The sequence below is a fragment of the Leptonychotes weddellii genome, chromosome 12 (genome assembly GCF_054177405.1).
Source record: "Leptonychotes weddellii isolate Sample4059 chromosome 12, ASM5417740v2, whole genome shotgun sequence".
Taxonomy (NCBI): domain Eukaryota; kingdom Metazoa; phylum Chordata; class Mammalia; order Carnivora; family Phocidae; genus Leptonychotes; species Leptonychotes weddellii.
Genome location: NC_138380.1, coordinates 1,149,083 through 1,161,081, shown reverse-complemented (window position 1 = coordinate 1,161,081; position 11,999 = coordinate 1,149,083). Strand labels below are relative to the sequence as shown.

Sequence of the window (11,999 nt, the reverse complement as noted above, 5' to 3'; positions counted from 1 at the left end):
CTCCCTCTTTGCCCTCTCCTTAGAGCTGGCATGCACCGTATGTTTCCAGCACATGTTGTCCAGCATTCCTAAATACTCATGGTGGGAGGGGAACCTTTTCATGGCTTTGGGGTCTGCCATGTGCACGTTCTGACATGTGCTTTTCATGAGAAGCCGCCCCGTGTGATGCCTCGGGGACCCCCAACGGCAGTAACTCACAGCAGTGGGACGCGCAATCCGCGGATGCCCAGGCAGGGTTTGAACGTGAGGCCGACTCCGGAAAGGGGAGTCAGAGACGGATGTAACTGGGTGTCCACCCAACGGGGCCTGGGGCTGATCTCTCGAGAAACGCACACCAGCGCTTGGGTGGACACGGAGCCCCTCAAGCTGACGGGCCCTGTGCGTGGTTCCCTACTCCCATGACAAACTGACTCCACACGCAGCCCCACGTCACTGGGGTCGCTGAGGCAGTATAGGACACGCCTGTCCCTGTGCCGCCGCCTTGATGTGCCAGGATGGGCGTTGGGCCGTGGGGGGTGGAGCCCGAGGCCCGGGAAGGAAGGCTCATCCGCCGCTAGCCCTGTGCTCACACTGCACAGATGGGCATGAGAGGCTGGGGGGACACTCTGCACAGAACACGGCCCTGGCTGCTTCCGGAGATCCTGCAATCAGTCTTTGAGGAAGGAAAGCTCGGGGATGCTCTGGCCTTTCGTGCACAGCTATCCCTGCAAAGGGGGAATTCTCGGAAAGGCTCCCACCTGCTCCCCCACCTCCGGGAGCCAAGGATGGGCAGGGAACGTTGCTCTATCCTCCCCAAATAAAGACCATTCGAATGTGAAATCAAAAGTTTAATCTGACACAATTAAATATATTTATATATCTCACACTGGAGGATTTCTTTTGAAACATAAGAAGTTAGAAATTACAAGTAGGTATACGCTTCCTATATTCAGATAAATTAGTTCCTATTCATTATTTAGATTCCAGATGGGGAGAAACAACTCTGGCAAAAAATTATAGATCTATTAGAGCAGATGACATGACAGGACCACTTAGAGACACAAACAGTATTTGGCATCTTCCTCCCCAGTCACAGGCCGTTCTCCCGATGCTACTGGTTTCTGGGTTGCAGTGTCTACTTAGGCGGGAAGAATGTGTGCAGTAAGCGGGACGTGGAAAGGTACAGGGGATGTATTCACACCTAATCCTAAGATGAAAGCTGTAGCGCACAGAGCGGTCTGCATGCCTTCTTAGAACCCACCGTTCTGAGTCCGGCGAAATGAGCTCCTCTGTCGGGGGCTGGGGGGGGTGGCAAACCCGAATCGCCTCTAGACGCTTGTGTCTGAGCGAGTCACACAGTGTCTGACCGAGGTGACCCTGGGAGGGGGCGGGGCCCAGGAAACGCTGCCATTTCTGCCTTTCTCCCTGGTGCCAGGATCTCACCCAGTAAAGCCAACAATGTATGGCACCCTGCATCCCCTTCTGGGAACGGGGTACCCAGGGTCTGCCCTGGATGCCGGCAGGGCCCAGGACATCCCCCAAGAGGGGAGCACAGGAGCCCGCCGGGGGCTCGTGTGCTCCTTGGGGACCCCGGAGCTTGTTACCTGCAGGTTGGTTCCCTGGCTCTGGTTACCCCTAAGGGAAGAGTTTATTAACAGCATCTGCTTTTGCAATGTGTAAATCTGTATTTAAAGTTAAAAATGCGTCTCCAGACGGGTTGCGGATGGGAGGCCTTGCCTGGGGCGGCTGGCCTGGGACACGTGTGCCCCGAGGCCCCTGCCCTTCTGTGGGGGGTGGGCGGTGGAGATGGGCTGTCCACAGTGCCGGGGGCAGGTGTCGGCCAGCCCGCACGGGAACGGAGGGAAGATGCAGGGTCGATGCTGTTATTTCCCCCAAAGCTGCAGAATGGTAAGTTTGTTGCTCTAACTCCTGAACAAGCCGGGGGGGGGGGTGGTTCCTGCCGGTGATGAGCCGTCGTAAAGACAAATGCCAAATGCTTGTGGTGCCCTTCCCGCTTCCCCGGGTCCCCTCCCTGCAGAGCTGGCCCATCCTTCAGAGTTACGGCCCACAGGTCGGCTCTCTTCGTGGAGATGGTGCGGAGCACACCACCTACAGCGTCGTTGTATGGCACTGTTTGCAATTAAGGATGTGAATGTGTGCTTTAAGGAAAAGTGTTTTCCTTTCAAGGAAGTGAAAACAGATAAAGTGATTGTCCTTGTGACTGGACGATCCCCCAAATCTCCCCTTACTATGACTTGGTTGAACACAAATGCACATTGTAACCGCTGGACCGCACTGACGAGGCAGGGACGCTGAAGACACGCAACTAAGTGGCATCGCAATTCCCAGCGACCGTCGACAGTCGTGACGCCGGCCCCTCCCAGCCTTGGGCTGCGCGCTCGCGCTCACTGCGGGAGGGCCCTGAGGATGGCGTTCACCTCCTCCGCCACGGCCGTCAGCGCAAACTCGAACTGCTCCTGGAGGGACGAGAAAGCGAATCAGAGGTGAGCGGGACCACGTTCCTCTCGACTCCGGCCTTTAGCTCTGCTGTGTCATTTTGCAGAAGGAATTGGTTCAGGAAAAGGAAGAAAGGTCGCACATCTCCGCAGAGAGGATGGTGGTGTGCAAGATGAGACCCCATGTTGATGGTGATTAGAATTTCTCACGTGGGAAGGTCTCATCTTTTATCACTGGGAGGAGCTGCTAAACCCGCAACTGCACGAGGATGGCGGAGTGTACGGCCCCCGGGGCGGGCCAGAGCTGACGCAGACACCAGCTGCCCTGAGCTCCAGCCCCCACACCAGCTGCGTGCTGACCTGCCATGGAGCCAGCCACATGGCCTCCCCTCAGAAAGGCCGAGGGGTAGTGGCCTCGCTGTCGTGGGCATCGCCCCAGCGTCCAGCCCGGCCCTTCCCCGTCGCACCTGCCAGGAAACCCCGCCTCATCCACAATGTGTCCAGCCTTAGACGAGCGTGCCCATATGTGCTCCTAGTCGTAGGCACACGCTGGACGGGGCACATGCAAAACCTGCCAAGACCGGGAGGTAGAAACGAGGGCGGTGTCAGGACTGTTCCCCTCTCTGGAAGGGGAGGGCTCAGCAGACGGGAACAAAGCCCACCCCTCCACGCGGGTCAAGGCCAGTCCCCTGCACACGTCCTTGCCACATGATGCCCCCGACACTGCAGAGAAACTCTGAAGTGGGCGTTGGGCCCCTCCTAGTCATACCAGAGAAGTCACCGGAATAATAAGTGATGCACACTATCACCTACTGAGAAGCCCTTTGGATGGCTTCAATGCTTGATAACCCGAGTGGCAGGGCAGTTTCAAATCCAAAAATCATGGTTAAAACCCACTTTGAATGCCCAGTAAGGAGCAGAAACAACAGAAAGGCAGGACAATTTAACCCTCACTTTGGGGCCAAAGACCGTCCCTTGGTGTTCTCTCTCTATTGGCGTTGAAGGAATGACCTGCGTGAACCAACATGGTGTCTTTGCTAGTGGACACAGCCTCCTGATGCCCATTCTGGAAACTGCCGTCAAAGGCATGCCCAGTCGATTTTACCCGTGCCCAGCAGCGTCCCTCCTCACGCTCGAAGGCCCCGGAAGAGGGGCCTCTGGCTGTCACCAGTGGCGGGAAGCTATCTCCTGTCGCTGGCTCTCCGGCTAACAGCTTGTTCAAGGGGACGTGTCGTGGGGAGGATCCAGGTTTATGACGCATGAACAGCCACCCCAGACCATTTCTTCCCCAAACGCTGGCTTGCCAATGGGGAGACCAAGGTTTCATGATGACTTGAAATGTGAAAAAATGAAAGGAGACTCTTTGGAACTCTCATGTCACGTGTCATGTGGCTGCTTACAGCTTTTGACACGCTGACAATCCATCCCAAGACATAGCGCCGACAGGGAAGTGGGCAAGTTCACACACTTGGGATCCTCCGTAGCCATCACGAGTATCTGGTAGGGGGGCAAACAGGGTCCAGTGAGGACAGCAGACTGCAGACGTGCACCTGTGCCTCGATTAGCCTCATCCAGACACCCTGTGTTCGTTGCACATGTGACGCGTCGACAGAGGCGTGGCTTAGATGGTGGCAGTGTGCTCGGTGGCCCCGGGAGCCGAGGGCCTGCAGGACGCCGGCGGGCTTCACGGCGCTGGGCCCTGCCATGGGAGGCTCTGGGAGCACCGGCGGGCAGGAGACGGGGGCCTCCTGGGACGAGGGACCCTTGGCAGAGGCGTGCCGTGCCCCTCGGGGCTGGTCGGCAATGAGACGGGGCTTGTCAGCCGCCCTGCTCCTTCCCCGAGAAGTAGCCCCGAGTGGCGGCGCCGACGCGCGCTCCGGTCTCCGCCGTGGGTGGAGGCCGGGCGCACACCCAGTCTCAGGCACCACCTCCACTGACAGGCCCGAGTCGGCCCCTCAGAAGTCCGGGGAGCCCAGCAGACAAGCTGGGCAGACACAGCACCTGACTCGCTTTTGCTGTGGCGTCTGTGAGGGTCAGTGCAGGTGTTCGGGCTGCGTGTGTGTGTGTGTGTTTGCATTTATAGTCACACTCAGATTCGTGTTTGCAATCCTTGTGGCTCGCACAAAGGACTGGGTGGGCCCACACAACAGTGCCATGATACTTGCATTCCCGAATTCAAAGGGAGTCATAGCGAATGGCTGTCCCAGGAGCTGTTACCCTCCGTGGAGCGCCAGCGACCCCTCCAGGGCAACACTTCCCCGCATCCCCCTCACGGTGGGGGCAGGACGGAGTGCTCTCCGTGCCCTTGGCTCAGCTGTTCTTCACAGAGATCAGCCCTGGCTCCATCCTTGACATATGATACCAGAGCAGGTGAGGGACAGGGTGCATGCATGTGCATATGTGTGCACACACATGTATGTGTGCCACGTGTATGCACGAGTGCATATGCACACATGTATGTATGAGTGTGTGCGTGTGTGCACGTGAGCGTATCCGTGCACAGTGCATACATGTGTACACGTGAGCGAGCATGTGTGCACACGTGTGTGCACACGAATGAGCACGTGTGTGCACAGGGGCATGTGTACACACGAGTGCCTATTGCGCACATGTGTATGCATGAGTGCGCGTGGTGTGCATACATGCATGTGTGCACAGGTGTACATTTATACTCATGCACACACGTGGGTATGCACACATGCATGCGTGCACACGTGTACGTTCATAGGTGTGCGCACACATAGGTATGCACGCATGCATGTGTGTACATGCATGCATGCGTGTGAACGGGGGAGATAGAGACACAGAGGCTGAGGGGAACAATATCAAGGTGCTGAGAGGGTTCTGATGGAGCAGGACATGGGTCGGGAGGCCCGGGGCTGTGAACTGGATTACACTTAATTCAATCAGTCCTTGTCTCTCCAGACCCCGAGCAAGATAGGGAGCCGGGCTTGCGGAGCAGAACAAGGATAGGGTGAAGCCCAAACGCAGAGACGAGCCGGGAGGGGCAGGAGGCGCGGTACCACGTGTGAACACCGTGCGCACCCGCCGGGCCAACTGACATCACTACTTCCTGGGGACACACGGGTCAGTCGGCTTTCGAAGTGAGCGTCGAAGAGAAAGTGTCGTTACGGAGAGCGTTCAGGCTTTTGGTTAAGGAGGCACCTTCACGAGATGAAGGGGACGGAGGGGGAGAGTCTGTTCCATGACACGCGTGGAGGAGGAGACATCGCTCACCTTGTGAAGTGTGTTGTTTCACCTACATCCTGCGATTTCATCTCCCTTCCTAGAACGAGTGTTCTGTTGCACTGACACACATGCGGTGGTGGGGGTTGGGTGACATCTCCTTCTGCTCGGGTCTCCCGGGCCGTAACCCCATGCTGCCGCTCGCTTCTCAGCGCGTCCCCGCGGCCGGCGCCAGCTCCCCGGCCACGGGCCGTGGCTTCCCTTCCTCTCCTCAGGCAGACGCACGGCAGGTGTCTGTGCTTCGTTTGACCGAGGGTTTGTTTCCAGGTGGAAAACCAGCTATCGGGGGCTTTTTTGAACATAAAGATGGAGTTGTGCGGTCAGGCTGTGTGCTGGGGGTCGGGGGGCTCCGTCCCCAGTCTGTTTTGTGTCTTCGGCTCACGTGGCGCAACCTGACTATATGGGTGTGAACAGCCCACAGGTGACTTTCTCTTGGCTTCTGTGGAAGAGTATTCAGATCGTATGGCACTATTTTTTTCCCACAGAAATTTTCCTTTTGTTAAACTGAACTTCAGGGGAAGTTCCATTTCACGGAGTAATGTTGGGCAAAGCCGTCAAATTAAGACAGAATGGTGGCTTTGATGTGCTTATTTCTTTATACCTTGAAATTCTAGGAATTGCATTTACATACACACTTCCAGACAACTTTTGAACCCCACCCGAAGGAAGAGGGTCAATTCCTGCCGGGAAGCTACGTGAGGCAAATTCTCTGCTCTCTGGATGCTTCATCTCCCTTTCTGGCGGGGCCTGGGGGCTGCTCCCTGGGCCTCAGGACCTTGTGCCATGAGGGCCGAATGGTTTTTGCACTGTGTTATGCATCGTCCCCACGGTTTCGCCCAGATCCACCGTGGAGTCTGTGTTTTGGGTGTCCTTGTACCGTCTGGGGTGTCCGGGGTGGAGGAGGCCTGCCTGGGAGGTACCCAGGTTCAGGGAGCAAAGAAGTGAGTCTTGAATTGACGATTTCCTGCAGGTTATCTGTGCAGTAGGAGACGGCGCGATGCAGCATCAAGATTTAGGCAGAGACAGAATCCGCTTTTCGTTCCTGGTTATAAACTGACGCTGCTCACCAGGCCCGGTTCTCAGGCCTCCGAGCCTCCTCCACGGCTTCTGGTGGCCCCGTGGGGCCAGACCATCCAGGGACAGCGCACTGACCTGCAGTGCCGTGGCCCTCACGAGGCCACCACCAAGTGGCATGGTCGGGCCAGTGGGATGGACCTTCCCCAGGCACAAAACCTGCGGGTTATTTGTCACCTGCTGACATCATGATAAAGCACAACAACAAAGAGACGTGAACAGTACCAAATCTCTCCCCCAAGACACTGCTCATTACCAAGAAGAATCACCTGGCGGACACCCCCTGAGCCGAGTGACCGAAGCTCACCTCCCTAGAAAGGAGATCAACCGGGGTCACGTGCCTCCTTCTGGGACGGTCCTGCCCAAGATGCACAACCAGAACCCATCACAGGAACGTCAGACAAACCCAAGCAAGGGACAGTCTATGAAAACCAAGCCACACCTGTCAGTTCTCTTTTGAAGACCTCTCAAGGCCACCGAGCTGTCCCATTAGTCGAGATGTGGGAGATACGGCGACTGAGTGCTCAGGGGTGGTCTTGCTCCAGGGAAAGGTCACTGGGGACATGGATGAGCTAGGACAAGGTCTGCACCTGAGTAAATGGCTCATACTGATGCTGGTTCTGGCCGTGGTCACCTGTGGTTACATAAGTGCTAGCAGTGGGAACCTAGTGAGGGCACGTGGGAAGGATCTGTATTATTTCTGCACGTGTTTTGCAGGTCTGAAATAATTTCAAAACTTCAGATAAAAAAAAAAACCCTAGGAAAACAAAGTGTGCCACGATTGATAAGCTTCCTTCACGCTAATCAAATGCGATTCTCGTGACCCGCATGCATGCTACAGGGGGACGGGGTGATCGCCCGGTGCCGGTGACAGCCCTTCGGGGCCGAGCGAGCACAGGGCGGGCTGCTTGTCCCACCGGCTCTGCTCGCACCCCCAGGTGCCGGAGCCTGGGTGGAGGTCACGGGCTGGGGCAGGCGCGGCTGCCGGGGGGAAGGGCTCGGCCGGAGCAGTTCTTCATTCTTTACGAGGCTTCTTGTGACTTTGCTTAGGATGGATTGTGGTTCTGTAAGAGACTGAAGTTAAATTTGCCTCGGTGCTTGGGGTTGACTTTGGCCATCAAGAACCAGCCCGGTGACTGTTAAGGTATTTTAGGAAATGGTCTTCCGGTTCAAAGGGTGCTCAGCTTAGCTTCCCGAGGTGCGTGGCTTCATTCTCGACAGAGAGCGTGGGGTGTAGCTGTCTTCTCTCATCCAGCTCAGACCCTGCGTGACGTGTGTCTGCTCATGGTAACATTCAGACGGAAAGGGGGCTGGGGGCTACTGGCACTTTCCGGGGGGAGCAGTGAGACCCCGGGAGGCGGGGTAAGCTCCCTGGGGCCCCAGAACCGTCACCACCAGGCACAAAGCACGGTCCTCGGGCCCTTGGGTCAGCCCCACTTCATAGGAGTGCTTTTTACAACCTACAGTCCTCTTAGGCATAAGGAAGTAATTCTGCAAGTGCGTCTTTTAGTGATTTTGGCCTTTTGTCTAGGTGCTAATAGCGCTGGGGTGTCAGGACTACCTTGAGAAAGGGAAGATTCTGTATTTTATGACTTCAGTACCTTTATGGAACAGATGTGCGGGAGCTTTCGTGGTCGTTGGACACAGATACTTCCGAGTGCTAAAGGAACATCATGTTAAGCCCATTTCCAGCTCTGGTTAACCCAAAGCCAACCAGCAATCTTGGGTTTACTCTTGTTGCAAACATGGCCTTCTCAGTAAGTATGCAAATAAGCTATTTTGAGGTGTTTGAGGACCTGAGTACACCCGGGGACATCTGATGACCACACAACAGAGCTGTGGTTCTGTGGGCCAGAAATAGGGGGGTCTGGCAGAATGTTAGTGGATCTAGACCATTCCCCAGCAAGGGTGCTGGGGTTTGTCACTGACCTCTTTTTTTAAGATTCCCAAGCGAGTGTGAAGACCAATGTGGCTCAGTCCCATGACCCCGAGATCATGACCTGAGCCGAAACCAGGAGTCAGACGCTTAACCGACTGAGCCACCCAGGCACCCCTATCATGGCGCTCTTTTTGTAAAAATGTAATGCTCTCCCCCTTCCCCAAATCTGGTGGGGAGAGGGCTCCAAAGACTGGAGATCCAACTGCATCTGTTTTTGCTGAAATGCGGGTGGTTGCTGGAACCATGGGCCGCCCTCCTGGGAGGGGCCTTTCACTCCCGCCCGGGACCTGCGTGGAAGACGCTCGGTCCCCTTCTCCTCTCTCCTTGCTGGGAAACACCTGCAGAAAGACACCCCTGTCGCCCCCACCATCCCCGAGGACTGGCCGACAGTACCTTTGTCTGGACCATGCCCGGTCTCTGGTCCCTCAAGTGCTCCAGGGTCGCGGCGATGTCAATCTCCTTAGCGCCTGCAACAAACAACACACACAGATCGGGCCGGGTTCAGACACAAGATGACCCGCGCTCGGCTGTCCCTCGCCTGCGTCAGGCTCCCTTCAGGCTGAGAGGCCAATTCAAAATGATTACGCTCATCCCTCAGCAGGCCTGGTGGGCACATGCCATGTCCGTGTTCGTCTAGAAAAACAAGGCGTGCGGTTTTCGTGAGCATTCATTCAGGAACGCGGGGCTGAGACATGCTGTCAGATGCCCATCCAGGTACTTAAAACAGTCATTGCTATTAGAGACGACAACTTGATGATTTGTGTGTGTGTGGGGGGGGGCGGATTTAAAAGAATGTTTTAGAAATGGGAAGCATATAAGCTTTAATTTCAATCGTGTAGAATTTTTTTATTTCGAGTAATGAGAAATGAGACTAATAAATCTTTTCCATCTTATATTGGCTTTTAAAGATGGAGCTCCCAGTGAGGGTTCCAAATGTTAAGAAAAGGTAGAGATGCCCTTGTGTGTGTTCACTGCAGAGTTTCACCGAGAGACCCCTCCCCACAGACAGCATCTCATTGCAGGTGATCCGGGCTTCACAGAAATAATACTATTTGGGTTTGAAACTTTAACCTTATCATTAATTCAACATGTGTTCTTGTTTTTCTATTTCTAGTAGACAGAGAATGGTGCTGGGTCCCAAGCCCACAAGTTTCTTACAGTTTAGGGAGCCAAGACGCGTCCGCCAACATGAAAATGCAAAATGTAGGAACTGGGAGCAGGTGGTCGCCCCCGAGGTGGACTGGGACCCACGTGCCAAACTAGGTGCCATGTTCCGAGCATTATCTCAGCTCGTTACCAGAACACAGTGGAATGGGAGCTGTAGAGGAGACCGAGGCTTATCCCTGTGGAACGGCCTGTCTCTGGTCACACAGAGCAGGTGGCCACGACCGTCGGCAACCAGCCCACACCAGGCAGAGGGGCGAGAGGCCCTGACTGGCCCTTCTCTGTCTGTACAACCTAAGTGAGCACATTGTTCCCCTCGGGCACAGAACCGGGACAGTGAACTTGGAAATTTCTAAGGTGGTTGTAATTTTTCAAGTCCTAGGGTTCTGGGGCTTATCCGGTGGGCTCCTGAGCACCCAGTGATGTTTTCCAAGCACAGCAGGTTGAGACGGGCAGAGAGGGAGAGAGGTGGGCAGGGGAGGTCCTGGGAGGAAACACATCCCAACCAAACGTATCTGCACAAATAAAGGGGAATCAGCAGGAAGGACAGATGATCTGGCACCATGGCCCCAGGGCGGAGGGGCACCCCCGTGCCCTCACTCTCCACCCTCATCCTTGAGCAGACAGGATGGGAGTGCTCGCATCTCTTGAGGCTGGGGGGACAGCACTCAGCACGTCGCGGGCTCACAGTGAATGAGGGGGCCTTATAGGCACTAAGCCGGCAGTCCTTCCAGATACAGAATACCATCCTACTGGGTATGGGAACACCACGAGTTTCCCCAAGTGTTAAATTAGGGCCTTCATAGGAAGGAGAAGAAATCCCCCTCTTGACGGCTAGACGGTCCCCCAGGGAGCTCGACAGCTGGGGTCCGCTGTGAAAGTCATTCAAGGAAAAGACAGGGGTCAATTTCGGGACATGCTCCTCTTCGGGTGTGGATGAGGCCACAATAAATACAATTTGTTTTAAAGGGAGCCCATGATTCTCTGTTCTGTCCCGTGGATCTATGTGTCTGTTTTTGTGCCGTTACCAGACTGGCTTGATGATCACAGCTTTGTAATAGAGCTTGAAGTCCGGAATCATCTTTTTCTTTTCTTTTCTTTTTAAAAATATTTTGTTTATTTATTTGTCAGAGAGAGAGAGGGTGTGCACAAGCAGGGGGAGAGGCAGGCAGAGGGAGAAGAAGGCTCCCTGCTGGGCAGGGAGCCCGATGTGGGACTCGATCCCAGGACCTGAGCCAAAGGCAGAGCTTAACTGACTGAGCCACCCAGGCACCCCTGGTTTTCTTTTTCAAGGTTGCTTTGGGTCTCTGGAGACTGTTGTGGTTCCGTACACATTTTAGGATTTTTCTAGTTCTGTAGAAAATGGTGGTGGTATTTTGATAGGGGTTACATTAAATGTGTAGATTGCTTTAGGTAGCATAGATATTTTAACAATGTTTGTCAAAAACAAATGAACATAGGAGAAGGGGGGAAAAGAGGAGAGAGGGAACTGAACTGTAAGAGACACAGACAGAGAACACACTGAGGGTTGATAGGGGAGGGGTGGGGAATGGGCTACATGGGTGATGGGCTTTAAGGAAGGCTCTTGTTGTGATGAGCACTGGGTGTTGTGTGTAAGTGATGAGTCACTGAATTCTACTCCAGAAACCAACATTGCACTGTATGTTCACTAAAATTTAAATAAGAGAAGAAATTTCAACAACAGATCAAAAACAATAAATAGAAATAAAGGGAACCCACGAATCTGAGACAGTCTGAAACAAAGAGGTTTGCCCTGCTACCAGATGGGAAGATGGAGAAGAGAGGGAGCTGAGCGGTCCGGTCTGGAGGCCACGGCCTGAGGATCCACTGCCTCGCCTTCCCAGGTAGGCTGGGCCCTAGGGGCCCACATGCGAGTTGTGGGGCTAACCGTGCACAGAAATTGGCTTCTTCAGGACACAAGCTTGCCTTAGGAAGATTAAACACTATGCGGAGAGGGAGTGAGGGGGAAACAGACTTCTTCCACACCACGCGTGGCACTGCCATTCTCCAGCCGGCGTGGTCAGAAGCACCAGGCGTGGGCAGCCACAGCCAGGCCTGCGGGAATGTTCCCCGCGCCTGCGGTCCGGGGCCAGGTGCTTGCGGCGCTTCCCTGCCCCGGG

General features: G+C 55.0%; 1 protein-coding gene across 1 annotated transcript in view; it reads right to left on the bottom strand.

The window, feature by feature from the left end:
• Positions 1-814: 814 nt before the first annotated feature.
• Positions 815-11,999, bottom strand: part of PTPRN2 (protein tyrosine phosphatase receptor type N2) — a 715,790-nt gene continuing 704,605 nt past the window's right edge. The window contains exons 22-23 of the mRNA XM_081800880.1: positions 9,088-9,161; positions 815-2,456 (exon numbers count right to left, since the gene is read on the bottom strand). Of these exons, the coding sequence (XP_081657006.1) occupies positions 2,385-2,456; positions 9,088-9,161 (146 nt within the window). The 3' untranslated portion in view covers positions 815-2,384. The remainder of the gene's footprint in view (positions 2,457-9,087; positions 9,162-11,999) is intronic.